Here is a 17,496-nt window from a genome sequence, read left to right as displayed (position 1 = left end):
GACGCAGGGGGACCCGCCACGCCCTCTTTTTGGAGTTTCGTGACATACAGACAAACTGACAATGATGACGTGACATACTAAGCGCTATTTTATATCATGATCATGATTGTGCTCGAAGGACGTGACATGGATGAGCACTTATTTATTGTGATATGCAATTATACAAGTTGAACACGGACACTTTCTGGGCAAACAAAGAATAGGAACAGAGTATTACATCAGTTGGATCTGAGATATGGAAAGACTTGTGCGGAATTGCGACACTATAAAGAACACCAACTGCCACATGTCAGCTATGATCAGAGCAAATTCACTGCAGCGTGACCATAGTATTGTCGAGCACTCCAGTCAAGTCGCTCTAACAGCTTTTGGACAAAAATTGTTCCATACCATTTTCAAAGAGACTGACATCAGTGACTTCCTAAAAAAGAATCCGAATTCGCTGAGGTCTATACTAGATCATAAGAGATAATGAATTCATCACAGAAGGATTAAAAATGGATGGAACTTGCGGTAATAACAAAGCTTGTGACCTCGGAAAAGCGCAACTATTGAAGCATCTTTTCAGAAAACGCTCTAAACGTTTGAACAAGTTATGTCTAGTTCACAAAATAAAATTTACATTTTCTCAGTGCGGTCTAGATGACACCGGGTTACAGCCGAATGTCTTGTGTCGGCGTGACTCGCTACGTCTTCAATGCTACGCCGGTCCAAATGACCGATAAATAAGAAGATGGTGCCAGCTTCTCGGAGCTCCTTTTTTTTTTGTTTTCTGAAATTTCTTCGCTCTTTTTTCGTGAATTATCAGACCCATGTAATCTGTTAAATCCTGTTAATCTTAGCATTTGTTTGCAGCTAAGAAATCTCTAAGATTTTAGCTTACGGGGATCGAACTTGTGCCTAGTTTTCCATGCAACTGCACATGATTACGTATTTTGCCACGACTATGACTATGAAACAACCCTAGCCAAACAAAAACGCAAATGGGACAAAAATTCAAACCCTACATACTAAAATCTCAAAGGAAACGCGTTGACAGCAGCCAAACAATAAAATCAATGAACTAGAATTCTGCAATTCGAGAACGATTGCAACGACAAAAAAAAACTGAGGGAAAACATAAAAAAAAGAGCTAAATGCTTATCGGTTTCATCGTCATATCGATCAATCACTCAGACTGGGCTAGCACACATCTTCGCCGAGGGCGTTTCTTTGGCGAGACACCTTAGCTACCGGAGCGTGGCAGTCGCCGGAAGAAATGCTCGTCCCTGCGATTTTTGTAATCATTTGCGCTCAAAATTAGGTTTGATACAATAGTGTTGATTATTATTGTCTGAAATTAGATAACATGATGAAATCTCATCCAAATACATCATCATTACTTCATACATAGTTAGCACGACCAGAAGCGATTATGCGAATATTTGATTATACTTTGAGAGTTTAACCTTCGTCCAACCTTTCTGATGCCAATAATACACCTTATAATAAATGGAACAAGGGTTAGAAGACATGCAACAACCAACAAGCATCCTCCTGAAACCAGATTATGTTGAATCGTTACGATCACAACCCATTATTCTCTGACTGCTCAACTGTCATATGGTAACTAAGCAAGAGTGAAAGGAGATCATGACATAAATAGACAAAGAAAGAACTCTCGTACAAGAGGTGAAGTACGATAAAACACTGCAATTAATAAAAATCCTTTGTACGTTGACCCCATATGCTTGTTATAGCTGGAGGAATAGTGGGCTTAGCGATGTAGTTGAAGACGGCTCCATTAACCTTAAAGATTAAAAAAAGTCAAACGATTTACTCAAATACATTATTTGTTAGTACCAGATCTATTAGTATTATTGTTAAAATTATTGCAAGTATTATTAGTAATACCAGGATGTAAAATTAACTGCTTTTTTTCTCTCAAATTTAGCAGTAGTAAAGTACGCAGAAGAGCTTGCAAAGCTTCTGAAACTCTCTCTACTATCTACAGCAAAGTCAGAAGAATTTTTAAATTCAAAACGGAAAAGCGGAAATTCAAAACATGAAAAGACGGTAGCGTTGAATTAAAAGCAGGTGATTCCAATAGCAGATAATCCCAAAGAAAAACAGGTGTCCATTGCGGCAAAGAGCATCTATCTCTCCAAATAAATCAAATATTTGTGCAAGAACACGGGGTCCTTAATGAAAACCCGACACCGTCACATGTACCATTTGTCTACCTGTTGACCTTCGATATTTTGAAAAAAAATGCTAGAAATACTTTCATCTCTCTGCGAATCACGAAAAGCTCCTGTCTCTGCTATGCGCTTTAAACTCGGTTACCTTGTACATTGTCTCTCTCTAACAGTTGTCATAAAATGCATCACCGCTACATCCAAAAATTCTTCCTCCTTTAGTAAATGTGTTAATGTTAATAGAACTTCCGATATAAGTATTGTGAGAGTCGAATGATCTTAGTCTTTTTCTCCGTAGTTCGATACTTTCAAGTGTTTCACAAGCCACTCGTTTACTCCTCCTCCAAACTAAGGAAATAGCCTTCAGCGTCCGCCAATACGACTGGCTCTGTTCCTCTTCTTCTGGTCACTTTTTGTCGCTTCCCTGGAAAGCACTGTGAACTCGGCCGTAGGTTCGAACTTGTCGTCACGCCAATATATCAGCTCGAAAGTTTCCGAAGAGAAATGTTACCCAGTGAATGAAAGGCTCCTCTCTTCCGAGACTTTGCTTTATGATTCTCTTAGTTTTCTCTGCTATATGCAAAAGGAAAAAACCTTTATGAACCGCATTGTCAGTTTTGCTATCCCGACCCTAAACCGTTACTGCGACTAACTGACTGACTCATGGCTGCGCACCGTGACACCGTAAATTTCGCTGACCGTAGCAAACTGTTAGACTCCAAAAGCATAGAATTATACGAAACTGAGGGCAACAAGCAACAGAGCAAGAATGCGCATCAAACATGTGGGTATGGCGTGGTGATAACTTACTTGATTTAGTCACCAGGACAGTGTTACGGCTTAACGCAGCTATCCGCATCTTCCCCAGTATGTGTCATCCTTAAGCATATCCGACCCATCCTATTCGATCCTCAGCCTGGGCTCGCACAGAATCTATTCCTCCGTCGCCATCCCATGAACGGCGAAATTTTGCGTTTCGACTGAACTCCCTGTCAACACCAAAGTGTCCACAGATCTCAATTAACCAAATCCAAAGTTTTCTTTTACGACCATGAGGCTGGTAGCACTATTACGACAACTTAGACAAGATGATCAGACGATCTTCTCATGACCCGAGAAAAGAAACGAAGTCGGCTTTCTGTGTTTGTTTCTGCTTTCTGTCTCTTCAGAAGGCCGTCCATGTTGTTGATGTTTTCCACTTGTCATCCTCTAACAGTCGTCGAAATAACTTTCTCTCCATGCAGTCAAGGTTCCCCATTACCGTCAGGTGCGCTACCCATTTCTCCGATCCGTATATTATAATAATGCGAATTTCGGATAGGTAGACTCGCAGTTTTATTTCTTTGACGATGGTGATCGACCAGAGGCATACGATCGATGAGTTGAATGCCGAATTGGCCTATCTTTGCTGAATATCTCTCATAGCTGCCATCGTCTTTCAGTACAGAGCCCTAATCCTGATTCTCATCGAGGGTTTCGAGGAGAACCATATCTGCTTACACCTATCAGAGCAGAGTCATAGTCCGTAGGCTACAGCTAATTTCATTACAAGATTAACAACATGTTGCAACTTCGTGCTGCTAGAAGCGAAAATTACGGGTGCGTGTAAAGAGGGTCCCGGCAGAATTTCGAGGATACCACGATCATGCCTCCTCAGAGCAATTAGCGATAGTGCGCGTCCTGAAGAGATTCACTTTCGTTGGCACCTAAATAGCTGACTCTACTTACTTACCGCTAATCATGCGCTGCATCACCGGCTAGGATATAATTCACTATCCACTAAATTGTTTTAGAGAACCAGACACATCCACTGAAATTTTGTGATGTGAGGTGAACTTGTAATCGCACCAGAAGCAATAGAAATTCTCACGTGAAATATGAGATAAGGAGGTATCTAATAGCTTCAAATTACGTGCATAAAAATTCCCGTTAAAACGGAACATTCCAGCTCTCAAAAGTAACGGTAATGAGGATTATCGCTATCCTGTAACTCCCAAGCTTTTTTGTAGCCTAATTTATTTCTGGACAGAGGAACATTCTGTATCTCTGACTTCTTAGAACTTACAGGAAAAAGAGTTCAAATTTGGCAAGCTTTCTAGACTTTCTAAAGGTGATATAAATACAAACTCACTCCCTTTCTTCATTAGAACACCATACAAAATCCCATGTACTTCTGTCTAACGCTATTATTGTTCGACTTATTCGTTAATTTCAACAGCTCATAGCACTCTTTTTTGCATATTCCCTTGTAAAAGCGCAGTTTTCTGCGTCTTTGTGGCTAGAAGGACATCTAAGACGGTTGTCTGCGTCTTTGTGAACGACTGGAGCGTGACCTCTTCGAGGTATGTTCGCGTATCCGCCCGCATATCCACTGGGCACGACATATCTCGGAGGCATTCGCAGAGAATCCACTGGGACCCTCTTTACCGTTCCCCGAAAATTACTACATCTGGCGTACTCGAGACTCACCAAAGGACGTGCAGACGTGCTAAAACGACATCAGCGGGACACTGTTCAACTGTTCTTCGGCAAAGTTGAGCAGAAAGGGTCCCGCCACTGCCCTTCCCTCACTCCAGTTTCCGCTTCGAACGGTGTAGTACATCCGGTTGGTGTTGGTACCGCAGCAGTTGTTCCTCAATACACGTCGTTAATTAGGCGTAAGAATTTTGAAGCTGGCTGGAGCTCTCTAGACGCAGAGCGCGTTGAGAAGGCGATCTCGATAAGGAGAGTCGAAAACGGCTTCGAAGTCCAGAAAAGCTAACCGCACTTCGATCATTACTGCTGCCACACTTCTATCACTCTCCTCACAATAAATACCCAGCCTATTGTTCATCGACCAGGGCGAAAGCCGGCTTTCCTGTCGCGGATAATTTCTTGTTTTATTATCCGATTCAAAATTATCCGCTCAAAAACCTTGTACATCACACGCAGTGATAATCTTTGGTAATTAATGGGTCTCATGAACGATAGCTTCCTGTGGAGAGGAACTATGCTATCTTGTCTTTACGAGTCAGGTATCTTCGTCATCTTACGAATCCCGAAAAGAGGACGAATTTTCTCAGCATTTTCTAACTCCATCCTAATTTCCATTTATTTTTTGGATATAGACCAGTACCTCCGACTCAGTCTTTGTTTCTTCGCCAACCGCGTTTTGTCGCGCGTGCGCGAGTTCAGGAACAGACTGCGGATGCCGGTTCAGAAAAGTGTTGAAATGTTCATTCCAGGTGGGTAGAGATGACTTACATCTTTTCATTTTGCCGCTATACTATTTTAGTAGAGCATAGATTTTCCGCGGGTTCTTGCCCTCCACCACCTTTTCAAACTCTTCCATCTTGACGTCCATTCGTTCTCGCAATCACGTTTCAGCTGAAAAACAACTTTCTCATTCGCTTCTTCCGGCTGAATTCACCGGACGTCAAGATGGAGAGTGCGAGCTACACACAGGCAGGATGTACGTGAATCTTGTCTCCGCGGATGCAAAGGCAAACTTCATCCCCGGTATCAAACCAGGAGCGTTTTCCCTGCAAAGCACTGGATGCATTTAGTAAAAGAGCCAGCGTCATCCACTTTCTTCTTGGTCCGTAATCACATATAGATAGAACCTCGTTGCCGGAACTCCTTTCTGCATTCCTCGTTTTTTCAGAAATGCTAAGCCGAGCTTCGGCTGATGTTGAACTCAACTACTCCTTTGGAAATGCACCATCAAGTTAAGAAGAACTAGGCAGTGGCTGGAATCGAATACGACGTTCCAGACAGCTCTAGCTTTTCGCATGTCTGACAAAAAAAATGTTCCTTCTCGTGACGTAATCGAGCTGAAGCATAAGAGTCGGCATCTTTCGCTATCGTTGCTCTTCTAGCGTTTAAAGGGCTGTCCTTGTTTCGCAAGCTAATGGCGCCGACGATTCCTCTTAAACGTGACTGACTCACTGACTGGACACACACTGACACACATACACGCACACATACACATACGCACACACACGTGACAGAATGAGTCCGTTATCATATTCCATGATTGTTTTATTTATTTTATGATTTCCAATTATAATTATAAATAAGCATTTTCTCTGCAATAATCTTTCCTACAATAATCTCTTTAAAACTTATTTGTCCGTCCAATCTTTAGAAATTAGCGTTTCTTTAGGCCATGAAAAAAGAAATGTTTGGTTTTTGAGCGCGTTCTTGAGCGTGAGCGATAATTAGCAAAAATTTTTGAATCCTCTGTTATTTTCACAAATATATTCGATTTTGTCACAATCATATTCTAAACCTGATGACAAACAGCATTGCAGATAAGAAGATGGTGTACGCAAGTTTGCCAACAAAGGTAATCCCGATGACAAAAGAAAATACGCAAAATTTTGTTTCGTAAGTACATAAAACGTTAAAACACAGTACATAAAACAGTACAAGAAGTGCCGGTGACAAAAAGAAAATAACGAAACCTCTGTTTCGCTCAGTCCATTCTTCAATGCTGCTAAACCAGAATCAGTAACGCACCCGAAGACGTTCAAAGCGTGCAGATGACCACACATCCTAAAAGCACATTCCTTTATTGTTTGTTAAACTAGAAAGTAAGGAAGAAAATAGGATAAGAATAAGGATAGATAAGAAAATAAGAAATAAGCTAAACACATGTATTGACGAAGTCATGTCCCAAATCTCATAGTGTAGTGTGTTCGAAATAGTACAGTATATCGCACAATCCTTTATAACATATAGCATAAATCTCGTGATATCAGTGTTTGTTACTCTACTACTACAAGTAGAGTGATATCTTGAACAACAGTGTCAAGCAGAAAGGTCACAAAGGCTACGTAGCAATTTGCGCGGTAGACGCATGGTAGAGGTCAAGTCTATTTGGCCCTACTACTACGTTTTCAGGCAAATCGGTTGGGCGAAAAAAGGTCCAGTCCGAGAAAAAGTACAGAGTGAGGTGAAGAGAATTTGTCACTGAAAAAACGGTGTGCAACCTCTGTTTTACTTGCGTGAAGCGGAATACACTCAGCATCACCCAGAAGTTGAACTGAGTTGACTGCATTCTCCTTGTACTTGCAAGACGCTAACGTTTCCGAACCGTTTCCGGTGGTGGTGAATAGGTGAGCACAGAGAATGTTCTTGGCATTCTTCACTATCTTCTATGCTCCACAAACGTTCGTTCCCTCCTGCCCAGCTCGGAAATCAGGTAGTTCATCAGGTTGATTTCCAAACCTAGATACATAGATGTGATAGGGAAGAGTCGGACCCCCCTCAAGTGAAGGGGGTCCAGCTCATTGGGTGCAGCTTAAATAATGAGGATTCCTTCGCCAATCAACCAAAAGTGTAGGGGGTTCCTTCGGCAACTATACAAAAGTGAAGGGGTCCTTCGCCAACCGTACAAAAATGAAAGGGGTCGAAGCACTGGGTCCGACTATCGCATGTATGCCTAGATATACTGGAACACTTGGATATATTCAATCCAGGGTCAAGCGAGGTGATGGGACACGACCTGTGGTGACCTCTCGAATACGAAAGAATGGCAAATGAGAAAATCGGTAGCTGACAAAAGCGAAGAATTAGTATTAGTATGATATCATGGATATTATCATGGATAATTAGTAATAATTAGTAATACATAGATGTGATACATAGTATGATATCCATTACTTATTATCCATGATGAAGAATTAGTAGAAACGAAATGCTGAAATGTTGTTGAAATAATGCTGCCGACAAAGGCCGCTTCCAAGCATAGATTTTCATCCATGCAAAAGAAGAAGCACCAGAAAATTCTAGTAAATATGTCTAATTTTCCAAAACAATTTATTAGCTCGTGTCCAGAAAAGTTCCGTGATAATATTGAAGATCAACATCTTCTTCAACATGCCGAAGGCCAAAGATACATCGTATGATGGGCAGAAGGTAGGCAGAGTCGGCTGTTTAGGCAACAACGGCGGTGAACCTCCTTAGGTCACCCTACATCACTAATTGTTCAGACAAGGTATAATTGAAGGCATGCTCAAAAATCTACGGGAGCCTCCTTATGCGCTAAAAAGATGCTACTGTCCGGAACAACACCGAAGTTTACAAACTGATGGATTAAATAAATGGAGGGAGCATGGAATCTTTGCCAACAGCTCCCCGTTTCGATATGCCAAATTCGCGAACATAACCAAGTTCGGGTTCTACATTTCATACGAGACATCAAATCTCGTAGATGTGGAACAGCGACGAATGGATTGATTTTGCACATTTGCTGGCAATCAAATGGGATGAGCTACGATATATCAAGAACGAAACGGCATCTCGGCAACACGTCCGATGAATGTCGGTTAAGCCAAAATTAAGTAAGATGCTGACCATGCATAGCAACTGGAACATATCTTTCTTGGATAATTCTCAGCACAAAACAGTGCTGATCGTTGTCTGTGCTGAGAGATTACAGTTTAAATTCATTCAATCTAGTAAAGTAGCTTGCTACTGCTCGTTGCCGCCCAACTATGCGAGCCTATTATAAAAGCACCGGAGTGTGCCCAGCGACAAAATTTTGGCGCTCCAATCTTCTGCTTTCGACGACTCAAAACATCCTTGAAGGCAAAGTATGACGCAGTAAGGAAAACCCACGGAACCTATAAAGTTTTGGTCGTAGAATACGGAACCCAGCGTAGCTCCGTTCAACTTTCCTTAACCGTTTTTGTGCGTCTATGCGAGCGGTCGAAGATCAATTATGCATATTCATCTATATTCTCTCTACACTCTATTCATGTAAAACCCATGAATAGACTGCTGAGAGGATCACAGTGTGTACAAGGGGACGTGTTCTGACATAACTCATAGGAACAAACACCGTTCACATGCGGTTTTTTTTACGACGATTAGAGGAGGTTGAGCAAAGCCACTCTGGGTTTCGTAATCTAGAACTCGAACTCTGCGGGTTCCTTGAGGTTTGCGTACTACGTCAGTTTCGTGATACGCTGCCTTTAAAAACAGAAATATTCGCCTACTCTGACAATATGGAATCGGAGAGCTCTTTGAAGCCACATCTGACCCATAAACCCATCTGCTGGACGCGTAATCGCCTCCACCATCCCAGTAATCTTCACGGCTGTCTTCTACAGCCTAGAGACCACCCCTTTCCAGTGATCCAGTTGACGCCGCGCCCCCTTCGCGTCGTGTCAAAGCAATGAAAACTGCGAATTTAAAAGGGAATAAAAATGAATGGTGAAAAGGGAATTGATGCAGCTTGTGATAAACGAAAAAGCAGACTCAACAGATATCATCTGAAATTAAGGAGATGAAATAGATCCTTCCATCCAACTCAAAGATACGTCATCAAGGGCATATCAAAGTGCGATGTGCTGCCATCGTGACTTACATTAAATTCATTTTCGAAAGCTTTATGCACTTGTTGCTACGTGTTAAAATTCTCATATCTTTCCAATAGTAACACAAGAGCGCTAACGATAATAAATTTTGTCGCCGATTGTCACGTTATGTAACTGAAAAGCTACTTAGATCAAGGCTTTGTCAAATCTTCCATGTGGATAGAATGTTTACGTAGAGTCAAATATTCCACTACTTGTTTTTACTTTCTACCCAATAAAACTATATAATTCTTTGAACTCCTGCAGCCTTTTATCGCTCCATTTCTATCCATAAATCAATACGGCCGTTTAGGTGTATGAGTAGTGAACAGACACCTCCGATGTTCTAAATACGCCCTTGGGTCCAATGCATGTCTGCGAGACATTACTCGCGCCGCGTCAGACATTGAATATCCGCTGCAAAAACAAATGCTTAGAAAGCGAAAAAAAAAACTAAAATGGATTACAACACCGATCAGAGCAAGATTTCTTTAGCTATCTCGTTTGTCCCTATGAACAAACGGGTGGTTTCCATCTAACAAATGACAACCGGAAAATATACACTTCCATCGAGTTTCTAAATTGCTTTCGCTTGCTATTTCTTTCTAACCGCCCTACTTTATGTGAAATTCCTATCAACTTCCGTCATCACCTTTTTTGTCCTATTCAAGAAGCACATCGTAAGAGGTGAGCGATGAAATGGGTAAGAGGAGCTACGATGCTGCTGCGACGACGACGCTATCAACAGCCGCGCTACGCAATTATCCCCTCCTCAATAAGGCTCGAAGAAAATGCAAGACGTGTTGAGGTTGGGGTGTTTCATTCCCATCTGAAAGTAATGGTAGAGAAATACCTTGTCTCTTTGCTCTCTTCACTATGCACAAGGTAGCCGCTAACATTTATCCTTAGTACACAAATACAATTAGAGGGTTAAAAGTATAAGTCGGCAATCACGCACAACCTCGCTTACTTGGCTGTTCGTTCGGGTGCCTTGCGTGATGTGGGGCTACCACTCCAAACGGTTCTGCAGCTCCGCCTTGTGTGCAGCTACTCCTGCACCAGTCGCTCTAATGCTATGCATGCTTTCTCAACCGCTTAGGCTTGGGCCCTCCCGCTGAGACCTTAAGAGAGTCCTGAACCCTGTTCATGACTTCTCGCTCTCACTATAGGTTAGGCTACAACCGTCCCCACTTCCAGGAAATACGCTCGGAGACTATCGTCTCCATCGCACTGTACCAGTGCCTTGGGCTTCGCCATCAAGTCGAGCGATTCTCCGCTACGAGGTGTCGCTCTGAACCAACGAACTGACTGACTATTGACTGTGAGCGAGCACCTTATTTAGCGAGCTTCCCGCGTGGTGTTACGTGGCTGCCCCGCCCGTGACTGACGCGCACGTGACTGCCCAGTACAACTCGAGCTTGAACCTACGAAATCGAAATTGCAATATTATGAAATGACTACCAACAGTAACATGCAACAAATACATAACATTCTATATACACCAGTACACGGCACTAACAGACGTAGCTAGTTTTTCTTCAGATTGACTTGGGTGCGTGTAAAGAGGGTCGTAAATAGCCGACTCTGCTTAATTACCGCTAATCGTACGCCTCATCACCGGCTACTATGTAACTCATGAGCTACTGGATTCTTCTCAAGAATCAGACACATCCACTGAAATTTTGTGATGTGAACTTTGTGATCTCAAATTTATAACCGTACCAGAAGTAAGTGAAATCCTTATCTGGAACATGAGAGAAAAATGCATCTAATATCTTCAAATTTCTTATATGAAATTTTTTTTGTTGAAAACGAAACAATCCAGCTTTCAAAAAAAAAAAGGATAAAACTTTACTGTTAGTATTACAGAAGACCACACAAAGTGACATCTGCACTTGACTACATTGTTTTTTGATTTATCCGGTAATTACGACAATTCACACCATTCTTCTTTACATATTTCCTTACAACTGTCTTTGCGTCCCTATGGTAAAAAGAGTATCTAAGACGGTTCATGAAAGACTGGAGCGTTACCTCGTCGAGGTTTGTTCGCGCATCACTGGACGCGTATTAATCGAAGGCTCGGAGAACCCTTTGGGACACTCTTTACCGTTCCCCGATTAGCTAGCTCGTCACAAAAAGTTAACCAAGTTGGTGATTCGGTCCTCGAATAAAGAAAATCGCAAACTAAAGGAACCATGCTTAACCTGATCGTATTTCATTCATTCATAGAATATAATGATGAATGTATAGATATGAAGTTCAAAATTGTACTGCAAAAACATCTGCTACCGCAAAATAGGTTTAAGGCAGTGGGTATGAAATTCGGCTGTGACTGCAATGCAGATGGTTCAAAACTGCCGTAGAGCCAACCAAGTCTTCCATCCTTTCCGGAGCCGATGAATTACTACCACACCTGTGTAGGTAAATAAGAACGCTGACGAGACACATTGGCCCACCTGCAAATCATTGTAGGGCTGCACACGCGTTCATAAACCTCAAACCATTTTGAATTAAGCGCATAAAGGCATTCCCAAGAGATTGAACAACGCCACGCACTCTATCTTTTTTTTTTTAATTACAAGAAATTATTTCGTACTACAGCATGACGTCATCAGGAATATGAGCAGTTAATTCCCAAAAAGTGAATGGAATCAATAAAGATAGAAATAAACTTACAAAAAGTTCATAGGCTGAATTCCATAGCATCTGTTCAGGGAGAGTGACTCAAGTTGATGCAGGGATATAATAAACTGCAGACCTCTCTCTGTTATGTTTACGTTATCTGACAGATCTAACTCCTTCAGATTCGGACAACATATCACAAGCCTTTCGACAGCTGAAACCAGATGTATTTCGTTTTCTTTATAAAAAGGTGTTCCATTAGAACAATTTAAACCAAAACAGTTTAGAAAGATGTCGCTTTAGGCCACAACACCTCACCATTTATTATTATCACTATTATTATTATTATTATTATTATCACCATTATTGTTATTATTATTATTATTATTATTATTATTATTATTATTATTATTATTATTATTATTGCCAGAATTACTGTCACTAATGCTGCTACCGCTTATTATAATTGTCATTATTTTCAGATCATTATTTAATTACTTTCAAATTTTCAGTCACGGATCTGTAGAATAGAGATCGTCTTTGACAAAGCAACGCTGAAATTGACGTGAGTACACTAATTTTTGGTACCCCTAACCTAACAGAGATAAGTACATGAAAAAGTTCCCTGCAAATAATTTGGAGCTTGATCAATTGGTTAAATAAAGAACACAAATAAGTATCTTAGATGATAAACTGGAAGATCACGAACCATCATCATCTAAAGATGACTTGTTCAGTGAACCAGCCATGTTTAACCTCGTTACACTTTCTGCGAGATTTGAACAGAACATAAGCACAGTATCCCGATCCAAACTACTCCAAGACAGATTTAGATGCTGAATACTGCAAATTCCACTTTAGTGAGAAAGAAGAAGAAAAATCATCAAATAAACTTACGCTGTACACCCCAAACATATTTCTTGTGCGGCAGATGCAGTAACACCTACGGTCATGGACAAGTCAAGATGAGTTAACGCATGATTTTTTCCTATTGAGATGCAAATTTCAACACCATCTTCACCCATATCCTGTCCCTCCATGGAAAGAGCCTGAAAAGTCAGTAAATAAATAGGAATAGGAAGGATGAGAACGAAAGACAGGTATATTATCTTTACGGGCGACTAGTACGGCCATTTCTGAGGGTGTGTTATAGCAATGCAGATGTTGGCGCAGTATAACTAATCCATCCCAAACAGTATTGGTTAGGCTAACCAAACAAAGTTAGTGTGCGCATAATTTTGAATCCGAAAAATACAACCAACTTTCTGTCGTTAGTTGCGAAAACAAGGCTATGGTGTACGTTCCCCAAACAACACAGCTAATAACCTTGCTAACAACAACACCAAACTTAAGATGTATGAGGGAACAATATAACTACAGAGGTTTGCGTGAAGTAATTAGTAGGGTGTCTGACTGCGACTGCACGGTCAACGGTTTGGAACTCCTAGAGCCAACGAAGCCTTTCATCCCCATTGATACATTGACACCACATTTGTCTGGGAGGATAAAGCATTGACTTGATACATCGGCTGACCCCGCTAGTTATTGTATAGCCAACGCGCGTTCATAAAACTCCAATGACTCCGACAAGCGCGTTACTATGCCCGGAGCGAATTGGAGCGCCAGAGACTTTATCCTTCTATTTTTTCAATCTATGCTGAGCTGCTTTTAGCTGTCCATTGTGTTAATCATAAATGCTTTGCCAAGAGCATATAAGTTTCCAGAGCCCCTGGGAACGGAATACTGTCTAAAGTTTGGACCTCCAGCATAATCCTGCATAATTACGATAAATACATAGGTATATAAAAAAAAACCTTATTTGGATAACAATACAACCGTAGTTTCTCATCAAATCTAAAGGAAGGTGTCGCTGCGTATATGTCATAAGCGATGCCCTTAACTTACTCTAGCAAGATTCTGTCAAATAATTCTCCGTTTTTGTAGAGTTGCAGAAGGCGGACAAGAGTCTAGCCTGAACCACTCGAGATTTTCATTTGAATGACTAACATATGTAGAGCGAAGCCAAATCCTTCCAAGATGAGTAACCTCTAAATTTCAGACATGTTCACGTGATTAATCATATGGCATATTAGTCTAGTCTAGTCTAGTCTAGTAATTTATTTCAGATGCTACAGAGCCATGGGTGTAGTGCGAAATGTAGAGACCAAAACACGTTCTACATTGGAGAAGTCCTCTTTTCTGCTCCAGAAACACTTTTCTCGGACAGCTTTGCTGACAGAAAAGTATTTGCTCAAAAAGTCTATTCAAAAATCCTATACAAAGCAACTTGCTTCGCCTGTCAAAATGCGGTTTTCCCTAGTGGGAGATGCACGATGTTATCCTCCTAGATGCTCTCTCATCATTTTTCTGACTTTCTGTTATGAGAAACCATGGTTGTTCATGCTCCACACCCCAATAGATGCGATAGTAGGAGCCGCTGCTCCGACCCCCTTCAATTCTCGCTGGTTCGCGAAAGGGCCCTCTTCACCTTTGAACCGCTGGCGAAGTGGACCTCATCATCTGAGCCACCCCATGAGCTAAACCCTCTTCACCTGAGGAGCGTCCGGCTCCTCCCAGTCGGAGCAATGCATACCCCTTCATCTACACTAACAAGACGTTCCCTAATAGTATTTTCTGATACATCTCACCATTCTTTCAACAGGCAGTATTTATCGATAGGATTCCAACAGTCAAGAGAAGGAAAAACGTGTAAATTCCGACGTCTTCATCAACCTCTTCCGGTCCAATTCTTCCACGTTGGACCACAAAGAATGAAAACAGTTTTAGTGAACTTTAGTAGCGAATTTCCGTCTGCTTCTCAAATATCTTTTCTTGCCTCCCTTTCCTATAATAAAGTTCTGGTGTTTAAAGTGGCAGTAATCATATTTTCATGCCCAACATTCTTAGAGGAACAAAACTTCGTGGAAACTGCTTCACCTGTTATTAATTGTTCACATCGCGGTGCGTTCCCAGATATCCTTTATTCGTTGACAAATTTATCTCTCAACAAAAATATTTGTTGATTACTTTAGCGGATCTTTGCAAGAAGCAGAAATGTGCTTTAAATGCATGTCCGCCCTATTCTTTACGGACCATTGCTCAGGATTACCTTCTCTATCTTTTTGATTTCTATTCGCCTTCACTTCTAAGTAAAAAGAGGGGAAGGACGGTCACTTCGCAAACTCTCCAAAGTGAAGAAAATCAGATCGCCTACTCCGACTATCGAACCCATGATAACTGAGCGGAGTCGAAATCCCCTCCACCCAAAAATCAACTTCAAAAACATCCGATCCTCACTTTTCCGAATGAATAAACGTTTACTGAGTCGAATTTTTGAACAAATCCAACACAAAATCCTACAGAATACCATAATGTCAAAAAAACGTATGATACGTTAAGACTGGGAAATCATTACTTAACAGGAAAAACTATTCCACGACTAGAGAATTTACGTCATACCTTGAGAACGTTAAAAGAGCTTGAAGAACGACATTTTGGAGATCTTTCGAGACAAATAGCATTTAGCAGAAATTTCGGGAGCGTCGCTGTCTACATACAAAAAGGGATGCTACTTATCTGCTATCTTCCGAGATAAACCCGAGTTTCAACAACGCAGTCAAGCGTAGGTGGAGATTTTCACAATATCGGAAAATCCCAATTGTAAGAGGCAAAAGTAAAAAAAAAGGTTATACCGTGGGGGGAAGACAGGAAGGAAGGAAGAAGGAAAGGGAGAAGAGAGATGAAAAGGGAAATGAGAGAAAAGAGGAAGGCGAAGAGTAAGAAAGAAAAATGCTGCAGAAATGCTGAGCACGAGAGAAGAATCCTCATGAATAAAGAAGATAAAGTCACTGGCGTATCAATCTACTTGGGATGCGCCAACGCGTTTTACCGTAATTCGTTATCGTTGAGGTTTTGGAACACGTGTTGGCTCTTACAATGACTTGCGAGGACCAACCAATGTATCAAGTCAGTGTTTTATCCTCCCAGACAAGTCTGGTACCAATTTATCGACCCCGAAGGGATGAAAGGTTTGGTTGACCCTAGGACGATAAAAACTCTGATAAGAACTATAAGGATAATGAAATGAGGGCAAAAATCCCTCAAAATGCTGTGCAACAATTAAAAAAGAAGGATTTCTTCAAACAAATCGGTTTTTATTTTTGTATTGATTTTTGATGAGCCCTTGATAGTTTTTCTTTTGCATGATTGCCGTTCCAGCAAACTCAATATATGAAGAATCCGAAAACTCGAAAATCCGTTCAAAAAGAGATGACAGACATTTGGAAGCTAACATGAGTACATTTGTATACTTAGGTGATACTACGACATCGATAAAATATGGAGTATTACTTATCAAAGTGACTAATGAAAACTTGCACAACAAGGTTTGTAAGTCCACATATAACGCATCGCCAAGACCAGACCAGACCCGAAGCCAGAATCGACCGCGATCTCCGGCAGAAGAGAGCTCTTTGCATACAGTGTTAAAGTTAAATGGAGACCTTTCTCGTCGAACAATGGTGAGTTTTCAGATTATCACTCAAAAAAAAAAAACCTCCACCTCCACGATATTATAAACAAAAAAGCTCTTAGTTTTTTTTTTGCTACCTAGCTACTAATTCTATTTTCTGAATTTTTCCCAACTACCCTCAGAGGGAGTCAAATCAGGGGAACGGTAAAGAGGGTCCCGGCGGATTCTCCGCAAATGCCTCCGAGACATAGCGTACCCAGTGGATATGCCGGCGGATACGCGAGCATACCTCAAAGAGGTCACGCTCCAGTTGTTCATGAAGACGCAGACAACCGTATTAGATGTTCTTCTAGCCACAGAGACGCAGAAAACTGCGCAGTTACAAGGAAGTATGCAAAGGAGAGTGGTGTGAGCTGTCGAAATTACCGAATAAGTCGAACAATAATAGTGTTAGATAGAAGTATATGGGATTTGTATGGTGTTCTAATGAAGAAAGGGAATGAGTTTGCCTTTATCTCCTTCAGAAAGTCTAGAAATCTTACCAAATTTGAACTCTTTTTTCTTGTAAGTTCCAAGAAGTCAGAGATGCAGAAGTTCAGGAATAAATTAAGCTAAAAAAACTTGGGAGTTACAGGATAACGATAATTCTCATTACCCTTACTTTTAAGAGCTGGAATATTACGTTTCAAAGAAAATCTTTATGCACGTAATTTGAAGCTATCAGATACATCCTTATCTCATATTTCACGTGAGGATTTCTCTTGCTTCTGGTACGATTACAAAATTGAGATCACCTCACGTCACAAAATTGCAGTGAATGTGTCTGATTCTCAAAGACAATTTAGTATATAGTGAATTATATCCTAGCCGTTGATGCAGC

The 17,496-nt window shown here is 41.1% G+C and overlaps 1 protein-coding gene across 3 annotated transcripts in view; it reads right to left on the bottom strand.

Moving 5' to 3' along the window:
- Positions 1-1,503: 1,503 nt before the first annotated feature.
- The window catches only part of RB195_018887 (uncharacterized protein), a gene marked incomplete at both ends in the record, with an annotated part of 28,950 nt that continues 12,957 nt past the window's right edge, over positions 1,504-17,496 (bottom strand). For 2 of the 3 annotated variants that reach the window (XM_064186509.1, XM_064186508.1), the window contains 7 exons: positions 1,504-1,536; positions 1,667-1,689; positions 1,722-1,788; positions 6,623-6,713; positions 12,200-12,359; positions 12,855-12,988; positions 13,043-13,194. In XM_064186509.1, coding sequence (XP_064042389.1) covers positions 1,504-1,536; positions 1,667-1,689; positions 1,722-1,788; positions 6,623-6,713; positions 12,200-12,359; positions 12,855-12,988; positions 13,043-13,194 — 660 coding nt within the window. The other variant, XM_013450133.2, reaches the window with a different exon arrangement.

Source organism: Necator americanus, chromosome II (assembly GCF_031761385.1).
Source record: "Necator americanus strain Aroian chromosome II, whole genome shotgun sequence".
NCBI classification, from domain to species: Eukaryota; Metazoa; Nematoda; class Chromadorea; order Rhabditida; family Ancylostomatidae; genus Necator; species Necator americanus.
Note: the sequence above shows the minus strand (reverse complement) of the source record. Positions and strands in the feature narration are given on the sequence as shown.